Raw genomic sequence first — 17,883 nt, 5'->3', positions numbered from 1 at the left:
GTGTGAGTGGCTGCACCTACGGAACACTCTGATAACGGAGGTTCCGCGTAGAGGGAGCCGCCATGTTAAGGTTGGCGCAGGCGCAGAACTGGTCCGGCAGGAGGTTGCGCATGCGCGGGACAAAGTGAGCAAAGCCCGCGAAGGTGGAGAGCTCGAATAGGAGGGGGGTGACGTGAAAGGACCAATCAGGTGGGAGGAAAAGGAGGTAGGGGTGCGCACGTTGTGTCAGAGCTGGCTGTAGGAGGAAGGAGAAGGAGCTTCGGTGTAGGGAGGCAGTCCGCCCCCTACCTAGGCCTCATGCCCCAGGCCCAGTTAGGCCCTGAGCCCCAGTAGTGTGAAACTGAGTTAGGGACTGGCCATAGACAGGTTCCGGATTCCCTTATTTGTTACGTGATCGCTACCGGGACAGTTCTAGTCGGCGGGAGGTCTGGGCTCCGACCTCGCTACCAAGTTTCTGCGTGTCTGGGTGGGATCGCCCCGGACACCTACGGGTGACGTCATCTAGGCCCACGCTGATCCTTTGTGAAGACTGTTGCAGGACCGGGTACTGGAGTGCCCGGCAGGTAAACGTCAAGTGCACCAACGGTACCATCATTCACTCAGGACACGGTGGCTGCGCAGTCACATACATATACATTCACTGTCTCACTTGAGGGTGGGGGGACTTATTACCAGAGGGAACTGGACACGGGGTGGGATCACCTGGTGAAGGGAGGGGGAGAGTGAGCATTCGGCAGGACGCTGAGTGTAGTGTCCCCTCAAAATTGGACACCGGTTTCTGATAGAATAAGAGAGAGGTTGTGTCATTGAGTTCGTGCCAGTAAAGTTAATTGGTTAAGGTATATTGCTATGTGTGTGTTAATGTACATAAGTTCCTGCGAAGAACCACTTCCCCTCGGGTGGAAGCTGTCGCAGGTGGAGGCGCTGCACCAAGTTATAATTATTGTACGTACCCCAGGCTCTCCGTGGCAGAGGCTCAGGCCCTGTGAGCCTGCAGGTTATACAGCATATGGTAGTGGTCTGTGTTCGCTAGGAACCAGGGCTACACATAGTTTAAAAACAAAACAAGAGTTTTTTTAAGGTCAATGAGCTGTCAGGCTTCTTCCAGCACTGGAAGCTGTCTGATGACAGAAGGCAATGGAAATACGGGCCAACATATTTTGTAAAGGTTTTTTTCTTTCTAAAACAAACAAATGGTCACCTTCCAAAAAAACTTGCCCTTGCATGCTATAAATTCTCCACCCCAGTATTTGTTTTTGGGAGGGTGTGTACCTTAAATGATCCGGGGGCATTTTGGGGTTCAGCCATCATGCTCCCAGCATAGGGGACCACCCAATTGCTGATAAATCAAACTTTAAATTTTTGCTAGTTCCAAGCACAAAACTACAAATTTGTCCAGAGCCAAGGATAACTCCATCAGCCATGTTCATCTTCCAGACTCGTCTGAGAGACGTAAAGTGTGAGCTGGCAACTGGGGGCTTCCCAGAGCCGGGAGAATTTCATTGAATATAAAATCTAAAGCCTTCTAAATTAAAATGGACACATCTTAATTTTAAGTTCATGTTTGAAAATTCTTGACTGTCATCAATTGATGTTACTGACACTAGAACAAAGGCTGCAATCACACATTGGGCATCATCTACCTGTAAATGGTATAGTGCAAGATAATTTATTAAACAAACAACTATATGGCACATATTCACCTAGGAACTTGCATAGGTAACAGGTGTTCCCCCACCCTCTGGGAGATGTCACTGATACCTGTTCTCTCGTTGTGCTGTACCTGTTAGACTTATAGGATTGCTGAGTGTCTGCCGATGGTAGTGGGGAAGATTAAAGTAAAAGTAAAATCTCATAGCCACCATAGAACCTGAAGAACCAAAATAAAGGGTTTGTTTATGAACAGTAAATCTATCTTACAGACAACAGAACCTAAAGCATGACTGGGCATATATGCACAGACTGATAATACTGTGAGCTCCTGTGCACAATAGAGACTAACTTATCACTTATCACTTAAAAGTTCGGCAAAAAATGCACAGTGAATTGAATAAGCATATAAGATTGAACTAGAGACAGTGATAAGGACACAAGGACAAATGCCCAGTCAAAAGCGATACATATCCTCTGCTGTGGTATGACATCTGTGTCTCTAGTGGGGTTGTCTGCAGTCATCCCAGTGTGAGACTACGCCACAGAAGTCATTTGGGCATTTGTCCTTTTGTCCATATCACTGTCTCTAGTTCAATCTTACGCTTATTCAATACAGTGTGCATTTTTTGCCGAACTTTAAGGGATAAGTTAGGAATGCGCCAATGGCGGGACAAAAAATACGGGATATTTTTGTACTTTTTTTTTTTTAAGTCGTCAGGACACCGGAACACAATCCTAAAAACCGGGACAATCCCAGAAAAAGAGGACATCTGTTCAACCTAGTACAGAGAAATTAGAAATTACATAAACAGAATGACATAAAAATAAGGACAAACACGTGCAAACAGCTAACAAAAGAGAATGAGGGCCTTGCTCATGAGAGCTTACAATCTAGAGGGAATAAGCGGCAATGTTGAAACAAAAGGTAAAGTGGCTGCTCATTGTGCAGGCCTCAGGATGGAGTTTAATCCGCACATCTTGCCCCACTAGGGTTGGAGGAGGGGGGGAGGGAGGGGGCAAAGGGGTGGATGGTAGAGGTATATCAGATAGACTTCCTTAAACAGGGGAATTTTCAGGGAGTTTTTAAATGTTTGAAAACTGGGGGAGGGTCTGATGGTGCGTGGTAGAAAATTCCAGAGAGAGGTTCAGCACAGGAGAAGTCTTGTAGGCAGGTCTTAGAGGAGGTAATAAGGCAGGAGAAGAGGTGGATGTCTTATGCAGAACGGTGGGGGAATTTAGTGGTATATTTGGGAATGCGGGTAGAGATGTAATGGGGGGGGCGGTGGCGGGCAGCATTGTTGAAAGCTTTGTAAGTTTGAGCTAGGGTTTTAAATTTGATTCCAGAGGATATGGGAAGCCAGCGTAGGGATTTGTGTACAAGAGCAGCAAAGGTCAGGCGGTCAGTGAGGTAGATGAGTCTGGCAGCAGCATTTTAGATGGATTGGAATTGGGGCAGGCGGATGAGGGCAATGCCAACTAAGTGAAAGTCGCAGCAGTCAAGGTGGGATAGGATAAGTGAGTGAATAAGGATAGTGTTAGTGTTAGTGAGAACAGGGCATATCTTATCAATATTTTTGAAGTGGAGACGGCAGGACTTAGTGAGGCCTTATTTAAAGTGCATAAATGTAATTACTAAAATTGAACATGAACAATAAAATACATTTTCCTGGGAATACTGGAATATAACGTTATTTGTATGCAAAATAAGCTGGCAGTTTGGACAGAGCAATGCGACTGTTACCTTGTCATAAATAAAAAAAATTGTGAGAGAACAGCTTGTGTTAACTTCAAATGTATTACAGTATAAATGTAACTAATATTGTTTGCATTATAAGCAAAATAAAGTTAACTTTTTTTGTTTATTATCGAAGGTGATGAAGTACTAGAATGGAATAGCAAACCTTTGCCTGGAGCAACAAATGAAGATGTTTACAACATTATTTTACAATCAAAGTCAGAACCGCAGGTTGAGATCATTGTGTCAAGGCCTATTGGGTAAGCAATACAGTATGCAAATCTTAACAACAGATGTAGCCGGTGCCATTACTCCTGTTAACGTGTGCGTTAACTGGAGAAATTATGTACAAATCAATGCATGCATCAAGGAGATACGGCACGCATTACCATTTGCTTTAGTGGTGCTTAATAAACATAGTGGCTTTAGCGCAGCACAGCCTTAATCGAAGTAATAACGCCTGCTACATCTGTATGCATTTTTATGCATTTTGTATTTTTGTAATAAATGTTTGCTACTTTGTGGTTACTCTTTTAAAAAAATCACTGTCTTGTCAATTTGATTTTGACGTACATATTACTGTACATGAAAAAACACCTGAACACACAAGATGACTACAGCTAATTTACAGTAACATAATCACTCCATGTACAGTATAATATATAGAGCAACTATGTTGAAAAGTAAGTATCTGTGAAACTATAATAGTACTGCTATATTAGCAAATTTACATTAGGATATTGACCCCATATAACTGTCATTCAGAGCGGCAATTCCACATACCTGTAGCAGATTAAGTAAAAATTAAAATAAACCACATAGTGAAATTGTCTTCTTTAAAAAGATTAAATCACCCAGTTCTTCTTATTTGTGTTTTGTGAAAATGGAATGTTTTTCTTCTGGGAACACTGAGGATCAAGTATTTCAGCTGCTTATGTTTATCTGTTTAACTCAGCATAGTGTCATAATTACTTTGCAAACTAAGAACAACAAATTAACAAAAATAAATGTGACTTTGAGGACTGACAAACAATCTTATCACAAAACTCTTTGTAAAAGAGATGTAAAAAGAGAAAAAACAGATAGCCATCTGAGGTAGATGATGCAGGGAAGAAATAAACAGACAGGGCAATACTGTACATGGATGAAAGGGACAGTGAGACAAAGGACCATACACCCATCAGCAGTGTGCAGGGGGTGGGGGTGCAGAGAGGGGAGTGAGTAGCGGTTAATTTTAAAATTCACAGAGAGGCAGGGAGAAACATTACAAAACATTATGGTAGTACAGTATGTTTTAATCAACTAAATCCATGTTAAGATCATGATTAATAAACAATATAGTTCCCAGCAAACAAAAAAGGAAAAACAACAAATAATCTGCAATGAATATGCAATGAATATTTAATGTGAAAGTATATAATATAAAGGTGCACAGAATGTAAGATGCGGGAGTAAACTGAACTCAGAGTGCTAAATGGCACCTAAGGGAAAAGGGGGTATATAATGGAGGATGTGGATGGGGAAGGGAAAGGTAAGGGAGGGGGGGGGGGACGGGGGAGGGTGGGTAAAGAAACAAGCAAAGGAGGATAAAACGAAAGGTACGTAGAGGGGGGCAACGTTTTGGGGATAAACCCCTTCTTCTAGCCCGTTCCCTATGGTCTAAAGTACCATAGGTACTTCCCTCTCCCTAAATCCTAGCCGCCAAGCAAATGACCTCAACTAGCTCAATAAATGGATAAGCTCAGAAAGTGCAAATCGCAAAGCTGCTAGAAAAGAAGTTCAGCCCAAACAAGTAAGATTATCAACCAGAGTCCAAAGGCATAAGGCAACCCAAGCAAAGGGAGAAAGCAAGACCAGGCTTAAATGATACAAGCTCACCATATGACTGGAAAACTGCAGTCAGCTGTGTTGTCTTTGTTCTTCCTTTTTTACTTTATTGAGAGCTGTCTGCTCCCTATAGTGTTTTCATGTTAAGATCATGGAATCGGTGTAAAGTTTTTGCAAAATGTAGTGGAATACTGAAGTGTGTGTGTGTATGTGCGTATATCTGCGTGTGTGCGTGTGTGCGTAAAAAGAACAAAGAGTGCAAATTCCTGTATAATATAAATGCGGACAGATTAATAAAAATCAGGGAAAACCTGTTCCCTATAGAAGGAAATATGCGGTAAATAAAAAAAAGGAACAACCTACGTCTGCTAGCAGATTAAAAATAAATACAATATAAAATACATGAGGTAAAAGGTGGGACACCAGATAGCAGTAATCTCCAATTAGAGATGTTGTGTATGTACACATGATTGTTATTGTTTGAGCGCTGTTTTTTCCATATATATATATATATATATACATATATATATATATATATATATATATATATATATATATATATATATATATATATCCTTTTACTTGTTGACACAACTGGAAAATCTATCTCTTACTTTTTTGTTTTCTTCTTGCTCTTGATCCTAGTGACATTCCAAGGATCCCAGAAAGTTCCCATCCACCATTAGAATCTAGTAGGTGCTATTTTTCTTCTTGGGAAGTTGGAAAATAATATATGTTATTAATTTAAACAACAAATAAATAGGGTTAATTTAAGATCAAAGAGGTACTGTATTTAGTCTTGGCCAATGGCCAAATGGCCAATCTGTCTCCTTACACTTTGTTTTTATTTGGCTGGGATTACAGATGTAGAAAGTTATGCAATTGTAGTACGTGAAATGTTTTGTCCATTTTGTTTAAATGTCCCCATTTTTGCGAAATCTTCACAAAAGCTGCAATTGTAAAAAGAAAAATGGGTGAATGGGTGTATATTTTTATTTATAAAGGTCAATTCATTTACATGGCACTTAACAAAAAGCACAACACAGTATTCTGAATTCAGTATGTACACTGAATACAGTACAGGGAATAATAATACAAAGTGCAATACAGATAAAATCAGACGACAGGAAAGGAAATGCCTGACCAAGACAGCTTACAATCTAAGGTATTGGGGAAATGTGCAACATTTTGTCAATTTTTTGGGGAAAAAAATATGGATACATGACCAATTTAACCTTACACGTTGTGGTGTTTTTCCTTTTCTTTTTTTACAACCTTGAACTTTTTCGCACATCCGTAGTTGGTATTATCTGGGTGGTATAAAAACTGGAAACTGTACAGTAGTTGGTAGGGAACACTCACGCAAATCTTGATATTACTACAACGGGTGATGGACAGGCTGGAATAAACCAGATGTAGCAAAAGAATTTGCACGCTCATGGACTATTTTGGACTATTTATTAGTAACGCAGGTCAACGTTTCCGACCTATCTCAAATGCACACTTTAGGGCCTTTCATTAAACTCCAATGGTGTCTATGCAGTGCTGTCTATTTATCTCATCTCCTCTCCTTTCCTGTATCTCTCACATTCTCTCCTATCTTCTCCAGCAAGTGCCTAAATTCGTCTACCATAGGGAGGTGAGATTTCTGGCGGTGACTTAATGGGTGATATGCAATATTGCAGCTTAATGAATAGCCCATAAACATGTATTTTTGTGAATGGATCTAATTTCCATAAACAATTTAATATTGCACAAAATGACGCCACCAGAAAAAAGCCTTTTTCACACAGGTTTGGACATACAGTATGATAACTGTTTAATGAATACAGCAAGACACAGTTCTTTTTCCATACAGAAATGCCATTATAGCAGTTCAATAAATAGGCCCCAATATCTTCAGTTCACAGTTTTATAAAACCTTCCCATTTGATAATTTGCATTTGTTTTTGTTATGGTTAATGTGTTAGGTTCCAGTTCCTTTGAATCTCAGAAGATGGACCGGCCTTCAATATCTGTTATTTCTCCAACTAGTCCTGGAGCTCTAAAAGATGCACCTCAGGTCTTACCAGGACAGCTTTCTGTAAGTATCTTCATGGTGACATTGTTTGCATTGGATCTGAGATAGCAGAAATGTATTTTGCATTGTTTTGGAAAGTGACACATACCTTAGTAAATCCTGTTTGCACCACTTTGCTCTGTAGTAAACTGCAGGCAACTCTGGTACGGACATTGTATATTTTTTTGATAAACAGGAAAACACACTGCAACTTTGCACAACATGTTCTGGTATGGGAAGTTACATTTCACCTTCTCTCCTTTAATAGTGCAAAAATAATTCTAAATAATAGTGTCTGAAACACACACATATGCATGCACAAATATATGCAGACACTGGAAAACAACTCCACATATACAGTATGTGCATGCAACACATAGTACTCCTGAAAATAAAATGCAAATATATATAAAATGTAATACTGTATAGAAAAACAAGGGAAATAACTCCCTTTAAAATATGTGGTAAGAGTCTCAACCAGTGCTCAACAGTACTTGTGAATCAATCCTTGGAGAAATTTATGGCAGGTCTGTTGCTTCCGCAAAAGAATGGTCCTTTCTTCTCCACATGTTAACCTCAAAAAGAATTGAAAAAGGAAGCACTTGTCATTGTGAAATATGTATTTGCTGGCATATTATAACAAATGGCAACTAAATGCACTCATCATTTTAAAGATTTAAAAGAGCATATAGTGAAAATAAGAGCTTGCCGTTCAAAAATCTGTATACAGATCTGTCTGGCGTCTGCACTTCTTCCACCCCTTGCTGTCACTTCTGGATCTAGTACCGATGACGAGATGCGCCCTTCAATGGGATGACCTCGGACCTTCAAGTTGGTTCAGCCACTGATAACTTAAAGCGTTTCACGGCTCTTCTCGCTGTTTCATCAGAAGTAAAAAGAGCCCTAAGGACACGGTTACATGTTTCAAATCCAGCAATGTAACTGGTTCAGAAATACACAATGCAGTGTAACGTTTGTAGAAAGTTAAATATACATAAATAATCATGTGCTTTAAAGTATGGTGATAAATACAATATCCAAGAATTGAATTGGGTTCTAAAAAAATGTAAACTAATGCTGAATATACAGTACACGTTTACCCTATGATCACATTCACCCCCACCAGGTAAATTATTTGTCATCTTTGCGTCTAATGTGAAGCAGAACACCTACATTATTTCCTTTGTAAGGATTGTTTAAAAAGTAAAGGAAATATCAAACATATATAGCTGAAGAAAAACATATCTTCCCTTGTTGGTCTTGAAAAGAACAATATTGATTGAACCGGGTCATACTTTTAAGTTCTTTATGAGACATTTTATTTTCAGTTAGTATTATGTATCAAGTAAAAAATACAGTGGTGCATTTTATTTTGAGGGAGAAAATACTGAGTATTTCTTGCTGTTTGTTAAGTGAAGCTGCAACCACCAATAATATTTCATAATGGATTATAGAAAAATATCTCCTTTGATCCTGGTATCAACATCGGGGTCAATTCTGAAATGTTGACAAGAAAATCTTAAATCCTTTACAATATGGATGTTTCTGTTTGTTTCCTATTGCGCGAGTGAGTCATAACTCTGGGAATTCAAACAGTGAAGTTTGTGGTCTCAAGACTTAGACCACATAGTGCCATCAGCTTACTTGTTAATGAGTCAGTCAGTTTTTGTTGGTGGAATCTACAGTACTAGTAGAGAGTGCACAAGTCATCCAAATATCAGCTGTCCTAATTATAATGATGTCATCACCAAAGATATTGCTGGCAGCCATTTTGTCTTCCAAGGGTAGCTTACTGTAATACTAAACCAATCCACTGTGGATGTGGTCATGCACTAGAAATGTTGTGTTATTGCTGCTTTATAGAATAATTCCAAGTTTGATGGGGAATCATTTTACTCTACGTCCCACTGAAAATTAATTTATACGAATTACGACTTCCAATAGCTGATTCTTCATAGATTAAACAGAATTTACGTTCCTAAATCTTCCGGATGATCCTGTCATTTCAATTATTGACATATTGGTGATAATTTAGTATTTTATACATGGCATTAGAGATGTTCAGTTGAGATTAGGAAGTATCATTTTTGAAGATTCTTAATTATGTTCTTTTGTATGTTTGTTCTTTGAATAGGAAAAGTGTAATCTATTTGTAAACTGTTCGTCATGCCAAGCATCAATTTCGATGTTCTTGGCATTCATTTGGGGTGAAGCATTATTGAATGTCTTTTTAAGGCATTTTCAGTGTCTTTATCAGTAAAGCATTTAAGTAATGTTACTCGAGAATATTGGTAGTTTGTCAGTAGTTTCTTCCCCAGTTTTTCCAGCTTTACTCCTTGCATCTGTTAACATTAGGTTAATGCAAAAACTGGAGTGACTGGGTTTCAACCTCCAAAAAACTGTATACATCTGTGGAGATTTTACTCAATTGATTTCAAACGTTCTTGATTTTTAGGTAAAATTGTGGTATGACAAAGTTGGGCATCAGCTAATAGTAAATGTACTGCAAGCAATAGATCTGCCATCAAGGTCAGATGGACGCCCAAGGAATCCCTATGTAAAAATGTACTTTCTTCCAGATAGAAGGTAATCTTATACATTATTTTTGCATGAGAAGCACTGTTATTGTTTTTATGTGAAAAAAAAATCTCTTACAAGAAATACAATGTATGAATAATTGCTTTTCTACATGTAAATGTTTATTAAATTATTATCATTATTAAAGTATCTTATTAAAATGTGTTATACACGCTTCAGCTAAATAGTAATTCAATTAATGTCATTTTCTTTGGATCTGCTAATCAAATGAGATGTCGCTGGGTTTTGTGCACTTGCTATTTTTCTGTATAAAACACTGAACTGTAATGTTAGGAATTGTTACTAGATGGCAGCATGTAACTGCTTTCTACATTGTCCTTTAATGCAGTGATAAAAGTAAACGGAGGACCAAGACAGTGAAGAAAAGCTCAGAACCAAAATGGAACCAGACATTTCTTTATTCCCACGTGCATCGTAGAGACTTTAGAGAAAGAATGTTAGAAATAACTGTGTGGGATCAGCCAAGAGTGCAAGAAGAAGAAAGCGACTTTCTTGGCGAGGTATCATTAATCTAAGATCATTTGAAAGTCAAAGGGGTGTATTTTTGTGTAGTGGACAAGAACTAACCCTTGTATGTATGTATGTATGTATGTATGTATGTATGTATGTATGTCTTTATTTATATAAGGCCATTAAGGTACATAGCGCTTCACAGCAGGAATACACATGACAATCATATAAATAACAAATAATACAAATAACACATAAAGGGAAGAAGTGCTTCAGACTTAGGCTTGTTGTATAGAAGGTGCGGGCGCGCGCGCCTTTGCGAACACTCGTGCACATGATGCAGACTTTTTGTGTGTACGGTCCGTGCTGCCGGGAGCGTCAGGTTTGCAGTGGTCTGTGTGTGTGTGTGTGTGTGTGTGTGTGTGTGTGTGTGTGTGTGTGTGTGTGTGTGTGTGTGTGTGTGTGTGTGTGTGTGTGTGTGTGTGTGTGTGTGTGTGTGTGTGTGTGTGTGTGTGTGTGTGTGTGTGTGTGTGTGTAGATTGTGTGAGTTATTAATTTATTATATATTTTTTAAATAAAAAAAAAGACACGTTGTGTTAGAATTAATTATTTATTAACATTGTGCACACACACACATACATACATACATACATAAACACACATGCATACATACATACATACATACATAAACACACATACATACATACATAAACACACATGCATACATACATACATACATACATAAACACACATACATACATACATACATACATACATAAACACACATACATACATACATACATACATACATACATACATACATACATACATACACACGCATGCATACATACATACATACACACACATGCATACATACATACATACATACACACACATGCATACATACATACATTACAGCACCGGTAGCGGTGAGAACTTACTTTTCGCAATCTTCCCCCCTGACGGCCGGCTCCACGCTCACTGCCGTGCACGCGCGCAGCCCTAGTATAGGACGGCTGGCTATCCACAGCCAACTATAAGTGCCGCGGGCGCGCACAGCGGGGCACGCGCACCCACTATATTACGGGCCTTAAAAGTAACATTTAAGAAAAGGAGTCCCTGCTCCAAAGAGCTTACAATCTAATTTCATTCTAAAGAAGCCTACAGTGCGTCACAACCCTCTAACAAATAAGGATGTAAAAGTTGATCCTCACTCTGTTATTTGAAAATCTTTACCATTTCCAAATCTGTATTTTTCTCATTTAAATGCTGACAGGGCTCGTGAAGCTATTGATAATAGTCTCCCGATCGTCTCTTAGGCTTTTTAGAGTCTGAAACAGTGAATACTTTATTTCAATGCTATACACTTAGGCGTTATTTGCTAGTCAAGTTATACACTTTGGATAAAAAAATTTTTTTTACTGCACTGGGTGGTCTCTTGGAGCTGAACTGCACTAATTTTAGCTCCAATGACTCTCTACTTCACATGATATTTCGCATTCAATATTCAGGTAAGATTAAAGTAAAATCAAAGATGACTGCTGGGTTGTCCAATAAGAAGCTGAATATCATGGTCTGATGACATTGTGCCATCCGATTGGCTGATGGCAGTGAAGCTTGGAAAGCAGAACTATTCCCAAAAGTTACCAGACACACTCTAATATAAAAAGGTTAATTACTTGTGAACCAGGGTGGTGGGAGGAAGTCAAGTCCTGCTCCCGATTCTGGAAAACGATAAAAAAAAAAAAATCAGGAAGGCGGATTGCTTTTATTTATATTTTAAAGATAAAGAGGGATAGCAATGCAGTTTATCGATTTTTCAACCACCCTATAATTGAAAAACTTCAACAACAAAAAAGTCTCCTATTGATTGGAGCTGTAAGTGTTTAAAACTGTAAGCAGGCCTAGCTTCTGTTTCCATGCCTGCCAGAAAGAGGCTATAACTAGACGCCGGTCATGGATTAAAGAAGATACAGTACGATATATAAAACCTACTCACATCCCTATCCTGCATCACAAGGGACTTTTTCCTCCACAATATTGTTATATTTGGGGTTGGTAATACAGCTAGTTAAATGATTTAAAGCGCTTACAATTGCTCTGCAAGTTAAAGTTGAAAGAAAAACTGAAATGTACAATTGGCGTTGGTGAGTTATTCTGGCATCATATCCAAAGTGAACATTTCTTCTTAGATCTTGATAGAGCTGGAGACCGCACTATTAGACGATGAACCTCACTGGTATAAACTACAAACTCACGATGAATCTTCACTACCTCTGCCTCAGCCATCACCTTTCATGCCAAGGAGACATGTACATGGAGAAAGCTCTAGCAAAAAATTACAAAGTAAGTCTAAATGTCTTTTTAATGCAGCTTCAAACATTTGTGTTGTTTAGATTACTCTAATACTGTACTTGTATGTATTTGTTATTAAAATACTACTTTATATACCAACAAATGACCTCTTATACCGGTATCTATTTACCTTGCTGTTGTACAGGATCTCAGCGAGTCAGTGATAGTGACATCTCAGATTTTGATGTTGATGATGGTATTGGAGTAGTTCCTCCAGGTGCGTTGTTGAATAGCATGGCCCTATTTCTCTTTGCTTACGCTTTATTTCACTAATCCCGTCTCTGGCAGGATGTTCATTTTGGAGATTCAGTGTATTGTGGAGATAATTGTAATAAATAAGGAAGATCATTTAAATTCTAGATGGTACAAATGCACACATATTTACTTATTAAGGCTGCTGATCCTCAATGTTTCAAATTTTCTTTAATAGGTCAAATAAAAAAGAGGGTCATTTCATTTGTTACTTCACAATGCTCTGAACTAATAAAAAATGCAACATTGATTTTAGAAAGTAAACACCATAACATTGACTCAAGTTCCAAGATTTGTATATTTGTTTATTTCTTTTTGTTTGTTTTGCTTGTTATCTGTTTGTTCTGCAGTTTCCATGAAATGTTGCTGATGCACAGTAGTTTCAACAGTGCATGCTGCATGGCTAATAATTTATTCTTTGCAGAAACACGATGGGGCTGATTCACAAAGCAGTGATAAAATCAGTGCTTTTGCGTCTGACTCTGGGGCCTATGCAGTAAGCTCCGATAAGCCACTTATCGCCGACTTATCTCCAAAAAACCCAGAGCGATTCAGTAAGCCCCGATAAGTCGACGATAAAAGACCTTTTCGGAAAAAAAAATCCCCGTTTAAAAAACAAAAAAAAAACAAAGCCAAACGAGCAACGATAAGCCACTTATCACCAGGTTTTCAAACTCGTGCACTTCTAGTAGCCCCGATTAGCTTATCGATGCTAATCGCGTCACTAGAATAGAGATTTTCTCTCAAAATCGTACAGCCAGGAAAAGTTGGCAGGAAGGTAGTGAGAAGCGGCAAGACGGGAAAATGCATTTTTCCTGCATCGGATGGATGCTGGGAGTCTCTGGAGCTGATATCCATTAATATCAGCACCGGAGACCTACGGCATGAATCCCATGCAATAAAAAAATACAATCTTACCTCAAGAAGCCGACGTGACAACATCGTGTTATGGATTGACCATGGTGATATGGATTGACAGATGAAGATTGAAGATTACAGAAAAGATAGAAATAATTACAGATGAAGAAAGAAGAAGATGATACAAGATCATAGAAAGAAGAATTTTGTTACCGGTTCCAGATCTTCAAGGTGGATAGCGTTGGATTGACTTTGATGACGTCGCGGTACGAGAGCTTCCTGATACCCCTGGATTCGGAGGGCCAATGCTTCTAAAGGTAAGATAAATATTGAATGTATTTTATTTTATTTTAACAGGTTTTTTTATTGTATTTTTTTCTTTTAATGTTTTTCATTGCCCATTGACTGCTAATGTATTAATCTGTGCCCCTTTAAGGTACAGATTAATACAGTGACAGGCAATGCATTTTTTGGCAAATGCTTGTTTTTTATCGAGTGTTATTTTTTCTATTTCTGTTTATTGTTTGGATTAAATTTTTTGTAATTTGGATGGCTTGTTTTTATTGCTTTTTCCGATTGTTTAGCGTTTTTAATTAATTATTTCTTGTGTTGGCTCATGCATTTAATTGATGTGTTGGCTAGTGGTTTAATTAATGAATTGATTTGTTGGCTGCTGGTTAAAATTAATTAATTGTTTTGTTGGTTAGTGCTTTTATTTATTTAAATTGGTTGGCTAGTGCTTGTATTTATTTCATTTGTTGGCTAGTGTTTTTATTTATTGAATTGTGGTGTTTAGGTGCTTGTGTATATGTTTAATTATTGTGTATTTTTGGCCTTCATGATTTTTGATTAGGGTGACCACTGAGTGCTATAGTGGCTTATCATGCCCATATTATTTTGGTATGATGTAACACTATGCCAATTAATGGGTACAGGGTGGGTATAGTGCTCCCGGGGTGGGTGGTTAGGCCTCCAGGGTGGGTAGCAGGGGAGGGTGGGTTAACCCCTTAATTACTATAGTGGTTATTATCCACTAAGGCGATTAAGGGGTTAGGGGCTATTAGATTGTATTTTTTATGCATTCTTGCTGGCATCAGAGGACATGGACCTGCAGTATGCTAACGAGGACGCCCTTCAAGTTGGCAGGGGTAAGTAGAAAGGTTTATTTACTTTATTTATGCTGGCTGGATAATGTTTGATTTAATAATGGGCAAATGAGCTATTATCCATATCTGAATAATAGTTATTTTTCCCATTACTGTACTGTATGTGTTGGGGTTGAGGGGGGGAGAGGTGTATTTATTGAAATGTTTTGGATCGTGGATTTGTTTGAGAGCTTGCTGAGACCCCTGGCATCGGAGGGTGAATACTTCTAAAGGTAAGATAAAAAAAAAATAATGAATGTTATTTTTATTTTACAGGTTTTTTCATTGTATTTTTTTTTCCATTGCCCATTGATTGCCAATGTATTTAAGTATGACAAGCAATGCATTTTTGGGCAAATGCTTGCTATTTTTTTTCTTGTTTAGATTTTTAATGATGGGAACTTTTGGTGGTGTATTCAATTGTTTATTTCTGTTACTTTTTTGTTGTTTGCTTTTTAATAATGGTGTTTATTTGGAGTTTTTTTTTATTAATTGATGGGTGTTTTTTGGTGTTTGGATTTTAAATTCTGGTGCTTATTTGGTATTTGCTTTATTGATTGCTAGTAATTTTGTTGTTGTTTACTTGTTTATTGTTGTTTATTTGGTGATTGTTTTGATTCAATTGGATATTGTTGGTGTTTGATTTTTTTTTAGGTTGACAATTGTTTTTTTATTGTATTTATTTTTTCATTGCCCATTGATTGTCAATGGATTTATGTATGGGCTATACATACATACAGTGACAAGCAATGCTTTTTTGGCAAATGCTTGCTTTTATTTCTTTTAAATGTATTTTGCTTCTTTGCTTTTAAATATTTGCGCTATTTATTTTGTGTTTTGATTTTGAATTATGGCATTTTTTGTTGTTTTCAATTGTTTATTTCTGGGGTTTTTTGCATTGTAATTGTGGTTTATTTTTGGTCTTTGAATTTTTAATAATGGTGTTTATTTGGTTTTCTTTTATTTAGTGATGATTTTTTGGGGGTTTTTTAATTAGTAATTCTGGTGTTTATTTGGTAGTTGCTTTATTTATTGATGGTAATTTTGTTGTGTTTACTTGTTTATTATTGTTTTATTTGGTGATTGTTTTGATTGAATTGGATATTGTTGGTGGTTGTTTATTTTTTAGGTTTACCATTGACTACCATAGTGTTTAATCATGCCCATATTATATGGGCATGATGTACCACATGCCAATCAATTGGTTTATTGGCATTTTTAATATGTTGATTTTTCTATGTATTTGATTTTGGCCTGTTTATATTTTCTTCCCCTTCTATTGCTATAGTGGAAAAGTATGCCCATATTATATGGACATGCTTTAACACTGTGCCTATCAATGGGTTGTGGGGGTGGGGTGGGGGTGGTGTCCCCGGATAGCGGGGAGGGTGGGTTAATCCCTTAATTACTATGGTAGTTACTAACCGGTAAGGTGAATAAGGGGTTAGGAGCCATTAGATTGTATTTTTATTGCATTGTTTCTGGCAACGGAGGACAAGGACGGTGACGGTGATGAGGAGGAGGACAGCCTTCATCCTGGCAGACTGACACGGGTAAGTACAAGTTTTATTTACTTTATGATGCTGGTTGATGTTTTATTTTAAATGGACAAATGCTCTATTATCCATATCTGGATAATAGTAATTTTGCCCATTACTGTACTCTATGTATTGGGGAGGGGGGGTGTCTTTATAGCAATGTATTGCACTTTTTATTTTTTTGGCACAGAATTGGTACTGCAGGCCAGCGAGGACCCCTGGACACCTGTGGGGTCCACCTGAGGACCCCCATACACCTGGGAGGCCCCCTGACACCCGCGGGGACCACCCGAGAAGCCCTGGACACCGGCCCCCGGACACCTGCAGGGTCCACCCGGAGACCCCCGCTGGCCTTTTGTATTAATGCTGTGCAGAAAAAAAAATTATTTTGTGCACGTCTCCATCTCTTTTGCGCCAGCCTTTAGCTGGTGAAAAGAAATGGTGAGCTTTTAAAGTATGGTAAAGTTATCACTGCTTTGTGAATAGCAGTTACTGACAAAAAATGGTGGATTTGCTATTTTTTGGACTATTGTACAACTTTTTTTTCACTCTGTTTATGGGTGATAAAAAGCCGTTATAGTAAGATACTGCACTGTTATCACTGCTTTGTGAATAGTAGAGTAGGAAATATCACGCTATAAGGGCATTTATCTCACTTAGATTCAAATTAAAAGTGTACGCAGGTTGAATACTGGAAAGAGATTACATCACCTTAATAGCATGCCACCTATTGTGTACAAACTTGTTATACTGTTCATTCTGTTTGCAGGGATAAGTGATATATTGACCTTTATAGTAATTTATCATATGGTACTTTCCACTGTTTAGAAATAAACAATGTACAGTAGACAATGGTATGATATGACATTGTGTAAGTAGTAAGACACTATGCCGGTTGTTGTGCCCCGTGATGTACTTTTTTCAAATTACTGTATGTCAACATGGAGAGAGATTTCCTTGAATGTGATAGCCTCCCAACTAGTAGAAGCTGTAACCATCTCGACCCAAGCACAGAACTACAGGAAACTAAAGGCCTTTTCTGGGATTCTGCCGACGCCTTCAGGAGAAGAAGGGATCGAGACATGGAGGGACCATACTCTCCAAGCAATAGCGGAGTGATCGTGCTCCGAAGCCAGCAAAAGGCAGAGGCTGGTTGAGTGCCTCCGAGCCCCAGCCTCCCAGCTGGTACGGACGCATCGTGAAGTGGAAGGAGAAGTTACGGCACAGGAACTGGTGGAAATGCTCACTCAGTCCTATACCCGAGAAGATGACGAGGATGAGCTGATGGCCCAGTTCAAAGCTTTTCGCCAAAAAAAAGGAGAGGATTTATCTGCCTTCGTCCACAAACTACAGCTGTCACTGAGGACCCTCCTGTCCAAAAACATAATTTCAGCCACCGAAGTGGACCGGTAC

At 38.4% G+C, this 17,883-nt stretch overlaps 1 protein-coding gene across 30 annotated transcripts in view; it reads left to right on the top strand.

Annotated features, from left to right (window-relative positions):
• Positions 1-17,883, top strand: part of RIMS1 (regulating synaptic membrane exocytosis 1) — a 489,535-nt gene that overhangs the window by 276,414 nt on the left and 195,238 nt on the right. For 27 of the 30 annotated variants that reach the window (XM_075598054.1, XM_075598045.1, XM_075598044.1 and 24 more), the window contains 7 exons: positions 3,525-3,648; positions 5,861-5,907; positions 7,186-7,298; positions 9,730-9,860; positions 10,201-10,372; positions 12,515-12,668; positions 12,823-12,894. In XM_075598054.1, the coding sequence (XP_075454169.1) occupies positions 3,525-3,648; positions 5,861-5,907; positions 7,186-7,298; positions 9,730-9,860; positions 10,201-10,372; positions 12,515-12,668; positions 12,823-12,894 (813 nt within the window). Of the gene's footprint in view, positions 1-3,524; positions 3,649-5,860; positions 5,908-7,185; positions 7,299-9,729; positions 9,861-10,200; positions 10,373-12,514; positions 12,673-12,822; positions 12,895-17,883 lie in introns of those variants that run through there. The other 3 variants (XM_075598029.1, XM_075598026.1, XM_075598048.1) reach the window with 2 other exon arrangements.

This window comes from Ascaphus truei, chromosome 4, assembly GCF_040206685.1.
Source record: "Ascaphus truei isolate aAscTru1 chromosome 4, aAscTru1.hap1, whole genome shotgun sequence".
NCBI classification, from domain to species: domain Eukaryota; kingdom Metazoa; phylum Chordata; class Amphibia; order Anura; family Ascaphidae; genus Ascaphus; species Ascaphus truei.
Note: the sequence above shows the minus strand (reverse complement) of the source record. Positions and strands in the feature narration are given on the sequence as shown.